General features: G+C 63.3%; 1 protein-coding gene across 2 annotated transcripts in view; it reads right to left on the bottom strand.

The window, feature by feature from the left end:
* Positions 1-1,488: 1,488 nt before the first annotated feature.
* ABO (ABO blood group (transferase A, alpha 1-3-N-acetylgalactosaminyltransferase; transferase B, alpha 1-3-galactosyltransferase)) overlaps positions 1,489-7,975 on the bottom strand; it is a 6,733-nt gene continuing 246 nt past the window's right edge. The window contains exons 2-4 of one of the 2 annotated variants that reach the window (XM_012664702.1): positions 4,800-4,835; positions 4,277-4,411; positions 1,489-2,398 (exon numbers count right to left, since the gene is read on the bottom strand). In XM_012664702.1, coding sequence (XP_012520156.1) covers positions 1,645-2,398; positions 4,277-4,411; positions 4,800-4,834 — 924 coding nt within the window. In that variant the 5' untranslated portion in view covers position 4,835 and the 3' untranslated portion in view covers positions 1,489-1,644. Of the gene's footprint in view, positions 2,399-4,276; positions 4,412-4,799; positions 4,996-7,975 lie in introns of those variants that run through there. The other variant, XM_012664701.1, reaches the window with a different exon arrangement.

The raw sequence follows: 7,975 nt of genomic DNA, 5'->3' as shown, positions 1-7,975 counted from the left end.
AGACGGTGTCCTTTAACAGGTGAACGGTCACACAAACTGGCACATGCAGACCACGGAACACTGGTCAGCAACGGGAAGGAATTAAGTATTGACAGGCACAATCGCAGGAGTACACACACCGCATGACCCCATTTATATAACATTCTCGAAAGGGCAAAAGCAGAGATGAACAGATGGCGGGGCAGGAGGGCAGCGTGACTACACCCGGAACGGCTCAGGAGGCTTCTGTGCAGGGACAGCCTGAACCCGACTGCCGCGGTGGTTCTGGGTACATGCGCGCCGGTCTTGCTCTTGCTCTTGCTAGGCCTCCCGGAGTGCTAGGATTACAGCTAAATTGTTATTCTTTTCCTTAAAGAGCCCCCGAAGTCTAAGCTTTCGGCCCCGTCCAACCTGGGTCCATCCCTGAGTGGGGACGAGGACAGGAGGCGGGAGGCCCCCTAGCTAGGTGCCACCGGAAACACTTTGCCTCCAGGAGGCACGGGTTCCCTGCAGGGATCCCAGCAGAGGGGCATTTACAAGACCCCTCTGGCTACAGCGGGGCGTGTGGACTGGGGGGCCCAGAGTGCAAGCAGGGCGACCGGGGAGGCTATTCCCACCATCTAGGCAAAACCGGCACTGGCCCGGGCCGGGCTGGTAGAAGTGAGGGTTGATCAAAAACGTCTGGGAAGGGCCGGGCGCGGTGGCTCATGCCTGTTATCCTAGCTTTCTGGGAGGCCGAGGTGGGCGGATTGTTTGAGCTCAGGAGTTCGAGACCAGCCTGAGCAAGAGCGAGATCCCGTTTCTACTAAAAATAGAAAGAAATTAATCAGACAACTAAAAATATATAGAAAAAAAAAAATTAGCCGGGCATGGTGGTGCACGCCTGTAGTCCCAGCTACTCGGGAGGCTGAGGCAGGAGGATCACTTGAGCCCAGGAGTTTGAGGTTGCTGTGAGCTAGGCTGACGCCACGCCACTCACTCGAGCCCGGGCAAAGGAGTGAGACTCTGTCTCAAAAAAAAAAAAAAAAAAAAACGTCTGGGAAGGTAGAGCTGGCAGGACTTGTGGGCAGTTTTCGGATAGGCTTTGCCGAGGAGTCACGGAGGACTCGGGTGTCTGGCTTGAGCAACAGCGGGTCAGGCTGGAGCCTCTCCTGAGCTGAGGGGGGCTAGGGGGACCCTGTGGGGAGCAGGTGGCTGGGTAGGGTGGGGCAGGAGCCTTCAAGAAGATGAAGGTATTGCCTAAAGCCTAAAGCTCAAGATGTGTGCCGGTGTCTTGGCACACAGGCCCCCCTCCCCGAGACTGTGTCCCAGAGGCTCCTTCCTTGCTCTGGAGGAGACTTATGTCTGACCCCCTGTTCGGAGGGGCTGAGACCACTTGCCCCATTGGAGCTGGAGCTTCCTTGGGAGCACACGCTGCAGGCAGTGGCCCTGCCAGGAACTGGTACCCAAGGCCCTGAATTGGGGCAGCTTAAGTGTGTGTGTGCACGTGTGTGTGTGCGTGTCTGTGTCTGTCTGTGCCTGTCTGTCTGCCTGTGTCTGTGGTCTCTGGGGCGTGGTGCTACGTCAGCCTGAATTCGAGGGTGGGGTGGGCGTTAGGCTTCAGCGATTTCTTCCAGCAGGAAAGAAAAAGGGAGCGGAGTCGCACCCTATCTGCTGAAACTGGTTCTAGTTTCGGGTGGCCCGGGAGGCAGACCCGGCTGCCCGGCCAGCCTGCCCTGAGCTCTCGGGCTCAGACCTCCGGATCTCCTGGTGGTTCTTGGGCACTGCCACGAACCTCAGCTTCCTCAGGACCGAGGGCCAGCCCAGCAGCTGCTGGTCCCACATGTACTCCGGGGACAGCACCTTGGTGGGCTTGTGGTACAGCAGGTACTTGTTCAAGTGGCTCTCGTCATGCCACACTGCCTCGATGCCATTGGCCCGGTCGACCATCATGGCCTGGTGGCAGGCCTTGGTGAGCCGCTGCACCTCGGGCACGGACCCCCCGAAGAAGGCACCCATGTAGTAAAAGTCACCCTCGTCCCAGGGGATGTGGGCCTGGGACTGGGGCCGGCGCTCGTAGGTGAAGGCCTGGCGGGGACGCCCGTAGAAGCCGGGGTGGAGGGTGCCGAAGAGCGAGGACAGGATCTCCACGCCCACGTGGTCGTGGAACTGCATGTCCACGTCGGCGCACACCAGGTAGTCCACCTCGTGCAGGAAGTGCTGCTCCGCGACGTCGCTGAGCATCTGCATGCGCCGCATGGACACGTCCTGCCAGCGCGAGTAGGACCGCACACGCAGCACCTGCAGCCGCCGGCCCGGCCCAAGAGCCACGCGCGGCACCGCGTCCGGCCGGTCGGTGAACACGTAGTAGATGACCCGGTGTCCCACCATGAAGTGCTTCTCCGCCGTCTCCAGGAACAGCTTCAGGAAGACCACGTACCTGCGGGGCAGGTGGGCGGCGGGGCTGCGGGAGGCCGCCCGGCACTGGCCAGGCCCTGCCCGGCGGCCACTCTGCTGGTGGGACAGGCCCTGGCAGGCTCAAGGCAGCCAGTGCACAGCGCTCCCCGCCCCGTCCTGAGCGAGGCCTCAGCTCTGCCTGGCTCCCCTCCTCCCTGGGACGCAGGAGCCCGCACCGTCTGTGGCAGGAGAGCCGGGCTTAGGGGACTGGAAACCTCACCGCGGCCCGCAGGCAGCAGAGCTGGAGCTGGGCTCCGGGGGAAACCCCCTGCGTGGGCCCCCTCCTGGGGCAAACTGCCATGCCTGGCTGGAAGGAAGCCCCGGCACACAGCTCCCTTACCACGCCCGGCAGAGCTGGTTGGACCGGCCAGGGCCCGGCCTCCTGCCCCCTCACTGTAAGTGGCTCTCCTGGGTCCCCCACGCCCATCTCTACACCCTGGAGCTTCCTCTGGGAGGCTTGAGGGTGCTTTGTGGGCAGGTGCTCAGTAAACTGCTTAGAGTGCTAAGGCGGGGTCACTGCTGACTCTTCCACTGGATCAGGGACCAGGTCTGGCACCACGGGGACCCCAGAAAGGAGAAGGGGAAGGGAGGGCGGACAGTGCGGGCCTCAAACCTCAAATCCAAGGGTCAAAGCTTCTGGGCCCAGGGCAGGTGTCTGCCCCGACCTCAGGAAGTTTTCCAACTGCTGCAATGGCTGGGCCCTCCTTGCGGTCTCCCAGGGCCACGTGCTCCCACCCTGGGGACAGGGGCTCCCCCACTGCCCCGCAAGTGTGCTGTGCCCCCAAGACCCCAGAGTCTAGCGCAGGCACCATGGCTGCTAACCCCCGCCCAGCTCCCTGCACATCTGTCCCAGGGCAGTGCAGGCACCGTGGCAGTCAGGGGACACACGCACAGGGGCCGAGAGAGCCCAGCACCGGCGCCGGGCGTGAGGGGCGCGAGCCCAGGCCTGGCCACTGTGGGGTGTGGCCGTGGGCTCCTGGCTCGACTTGGCAGGGCTGCTTCTCTCCGAGGGTGCTGGGGACGTGGGGATCAGCTCAGGGCCCAGAGGGGAGACAGATGGCCTGGTGCAATGGCAAGATGGTGCCCTGACAGAGCCCCCGGGGGCTCTCTCCAGTCCTTTGTCCCTGGGAACTGGAATAGGAATTCTTGGGCTGTCCCCTGGCCCTTCCTGGTCCCGGCAAGTAGGCGCACTCCTTTCCCGCGTCTGAACGAGTAAAGGGGGCTGCAAAGGCCCCAGGACCCTCCTGGAGGCAGAGCACTGGGGGAAGGACACGCGCCCTTCCACACGCTTCCCTCTGCGCCCCACGGCAGTCCCCGGGGGTGGCCTTGTCACTGGCCTGGCTCCCCGCAGGCTCCAGAGGTCAAGCTGCACGCTGGGGCTGCCCTGCCGGCCCGTGAAGCCGGCCTGACCCAGAGTCCCCCGCTCACGGCCAGCTACCTCTCCAGGGGTCTGGGGTCAGGTGCTTTGCCCCTCCCTCCTACAGGTGAGCACAAAGGTGTGCCCACAGCTCTGCCGGCGTCCTGCGTCTACTGGTCCAAGGAGAGCACACAGGTGTCCCCCTCCTGCCATCTCTGGCCAGTGAAAGGGACCCACCTGGGGCCCGGTATTGAGTGGGGGGTGGCTGCTGCTCAGCTGGGGGGTGGCCGCAGGTACAGAGGGGGGCAGAGCGCTAGAGCTGCCACTGCCGGTGACAGCAGCCTCCAGGGAAGGGCTTTATTCACCCGGTGAGCTCAGGAGAGCTCAGTAGGACGCCAAGCAAAGGACCTGTAACATCTACCCTGTGGGAGGATGAGGCTGGTCCCCCCTTTCGGTCCTGAAGACAAGGACAGACTCTGATGTCCCCAGCACTCGCCTACTTACTTTTTGATGGCAAATACAGTTAGTCCAACGGTGGTGTTCTGGAGCCGGAACTGCACATCGAGGATGTCGCTGTTGAAAGTCCCCTCCCAGACGATGGGAGCCAGCCAGGGGGTCAAGACCAGGACATCTGTCCGACTGCACAGGGAGAGAGCAGGGGACCACCCATGCTGACGCCGGCGCTCGGCCACCCCATCCAGGGCCTCTGACCACCCTCCCGGAAGGACTGGCATTTGCGGGAAAACCGGTCCAGATTGCAGCCGGGCGCGCCATTTCCAGCCCTTCCAGGACATCAGACCCTGCTGGGCCACTAGGGGAGCGAGACTCGCGGGTCAAGGGGTAGGACAGGGACAGGAAACGAGAAACGCAAGTCAAAGCAAGGGAAAGGAGAGGCAGAACCATGTGGGCCTCCAAAGGCAGACCCCAGAAACCTCAGAGGACAGGACCAGCAAAGCGAGCTCGGTTGGAGACCGAAACCAAGGACACCGCTTTTAGCATCTTCCTCAACGCCAGGAAGTTTACTCACGAGGGCGTCAGCACCTTGGGCTGGGGATAGACCATCCTGCAAACACGGAACACCGGTACGTGAGTTTGCGGGAAGTTACGTGGGGCCCAGCCCTGCGTCAGCCACAATCCGTCCTCGCCAAGCATTTGCCAACCGCCAGGGAGCGGAGTGACCTCGGGGCGCGTTGCCTTCCACTCGGCTCAAGGCTGCGGGCGGCCTACAGGGTCGGGTCATGTTTTAACTCGCTGAGGAGAGGAGGCTGGGCGTGGCCTCTGTTCCCGGTCACCCGCAGGGAAAGCCCTCGGGTACACAGGCCATCACCTGGGCCTGACCTGCTCTGCCCTTCACGGCCGGTGACTGCAGGGCCCGGCCTTCCCGTCTGGGCAGCGGGAGGGCAACACCTGCCTCTCTCAGCTGTCGCGGGGCCGGCCCCAGCAGTGGCGCCAAGCACCGCCAGTCCTAACGTGATGCAGAGCCCCAGGAGACATGAGCCCGCTGCCACTCGTAATTGTCAATGATGGCTGCACTTTGGATGTCCCATGACGGTGTTTAAAAGCAGGGAGTCGGCCTTAAAAAGGAAGGCAATTCTGACACAGGCCACAAGCTGGACGAGCCGTGAGGACGCTAAGCTCAGTGCATGGAGTCGGTCGCTGTCCTGTGTAATCCAACTTGCACCAGGTAGCCAGGGCAGCCGCACTCAGCAACAGGCCGCAGAACGGTGGGTGCCAGGGGCTAGGGGAGGGGGTCGGGGAGTTGGTGTTTCGTGGGGACGGAGGAAGACGGAAAGTTCTGGAGATGGATGGTGGTGATGGTTGCACAACAACGTGAATGTGCTTAATGCCCCTGAGCAGAGTCAGAGTGGAGACTGGGCAAGGAGCCGCCATCGTCCGTGGCAGGAGAGAGGACGCGCCCGGCCCCGCGCCCCTGCCCACACGCGCACAGGCAGCAGGCGAAGACACTGTACCTTGACAGCGTGGCCGCGTGCAGGCCGTCCGGTTCTCCAACAGCCGCGCTGCAGGGTGAGAACACAGGAGATGGGGTTTATTCCAGGGGCAGAATTTAGGACACGAGTGCGTGGAGCAAAGCTGGGGGTCCTGGTAGAAGGGACAGGGGCACGGTGGCGGCCCGAAGTGTGGAGCGGATCCACCTGCAACAGGCACAGCACAGCTGTCGCGGTGGCGGTGGGCCCAGGGCTGGACCGTCGAACGCTGCAGGCCGAGGGCAGACCTCGGCCGAGCCACACGCTTCTGAGCTGAGCCTGGGCAGGGCGGAGCATGCCTAGAACATGTCTGCAAATTCTGAGGCCGCCTCCTATCAAGAGGTGGGGTCTGATTTTTGATCCTTCTAAGAAATCAAATGTGGCACAAGTGCTGACGGGCGACTTCTGAATCCAGGTTCTCAAAGGCAGTACGACTCCTGTCCCATCTCTCTTGGGACGCTGGCCTTGAAAGTCCCAGCTGAGGGAGCAGAAGCCCAGGCCACATGGGGAGCTCGGGGAGGTGTCTTGGCGGAGAGCCAGCACCCACCGCCAGAAACATGCTGTCAGCCACCGTCTGCCTGGGACCGCCTTAGGCCCCAAGGAGAATCACCCAGCTGCACCCAGTGAAGACAGGAGGCCGGACCCCAGGGAGAGACAGTGGCCCGCGGTTGTGACGTCCGCCATCACGAGTGGGGTGCCGTGTTCTGACACATGGGGACTGGCACGAGTGGGAATTAGCAGGGGCAGACGAGTGGTCCCGGCAGAGGGTACAGCACCCACAGAGGCTGGAGTCCGGCCTCTGGCTGGGGGGAGTGGGGGCCAGACCACAGAGGGCATCCTAAGGTATGTTCCAGAAAGGTCACTCTAGCTCCTGCAAGGGGAGTGGGGACAGGGTAGACGGAGACGAGGGCGGCCGGACCAGGGCAGGCCGGGCAGACGCAGCCCAGGGTCCTGGGAGCTGCTGAAGGGCGGAGCTGGCAGGCCTCGGGCACAGCCGGTATGGCGTGGATGTGAGGCCTGGGATGGGCAGGGGGGCCCAGAGCAGGACCCAGACCGCCATGCCAGCACAGAGGGTCCCCTCCCCTTCTTCACCCCTACTCACCCGGCCCCCAGGCTCTCCAGCATCCGGCTTCCGGGGCTCAGGATCCCGTAGCTGCGGGAAGGGGGTGCACCCCAGGCAGCTGCTCAGGACGCAGCAGCGAGACCCGCCTGTCCATCCCTCCCTCCAAACAGCCCCTGCTGCAGGCCAGCACCTCCTCCGCAAAGCCCAGGAGACTCACACGTCCCACGCCAGGAGGGGGCTCCCTGGGGACAGTGCTCCGTGTATGGGCACCTGCAGCAGTTGCCAAGGACCCGTGTCCAGTCAGTGCAGCCCCCGAGGCCACCCCAGGGACTGTTTCCTGGCCGTGTCCACGGATGCCCCGCAGAGCTGGCCAGTGACTTGCTTCTGTGGTTTAGGACCTGCTCCATCTGGAAGCAGCTGACAGCTCAGGGCCCAGGCTGGCCCTCCCCTCCCCCGGCCACGCAGCGGTGGCAAGTGACTTGTCCTCCCAGCCCCGGACTCCTCGTCTGTGCAGGGGCCGCACGAGCCCACCCAGGCCAAGCGTGAACAAGGGGCGAGCGGAGGGTGGACACCGTCCCGCCAGAGCCAGCGTGGGCACAGGGGTCCTTAGGGCCGAGTTAGTCTGTGACAGTCGGGCGGGCATCGCTCGGGGGCCCGCGGGTCTCGCTGGCTGCATCGGCCGTCCCCCCAGCCTGGCCGCCATCGGTCACATCACGGGCAGACGTCTCTTACCCCAGGAGGACCAGGACCAGTGTTATCAGGAGGAAGATCGAGGGACGGAGCAGATGGCAGTTTGGTTTTCCTGGAAAGCAGCAGTGGGAAAGCAGATCACTCCTCTGCCCCCTTTCCCGCCCGCTTGCCCCTTGTCTGTGTCTTGTTACGTGACGGCCTGGCCTCGTCCTGTCAGGCCTGCGCCCGCCCCGCACGGGATGCTGGACACAACCCCAGCCTCTGCAAACCTGGCTCCAGGAAGAGGGGACCGTCTGCTCCTCTCTGCTCAACCCCGTCGTTGCTTCCTTAGACCCTCAGAGTCACCCGGCCTTCCAGTGACCTCTTCCCACTCAGCACCCCTTCCTGCCGGAGGCCGAAATAAACCTCGCTGGAAGGAGCACCAGGAGATCACTGTTTTTTGTTTGTTTATTTATTTATTTATTT

The sequence above is a fragment of the Propithecus coquereli genome, unplaced genomic scaffold (assembly GCF_000956105.1).
Source record: "Propithecus coquereli isolate 6110/MARCELLA unplaced genomic scaffold, Pcoq_1.0 Scaffold907, whole genome shotgun sequence".
In the NCBI taxonomy this organism is placed as follows: Eukaryota; Metazoa; Chordata; class Mammalia; order Primates; family Indriidae; genus Propithecus; species Propithecus coquereli.
This window is presented reverse-complemented; position numbering and strand designations above follow the sequence as displayed.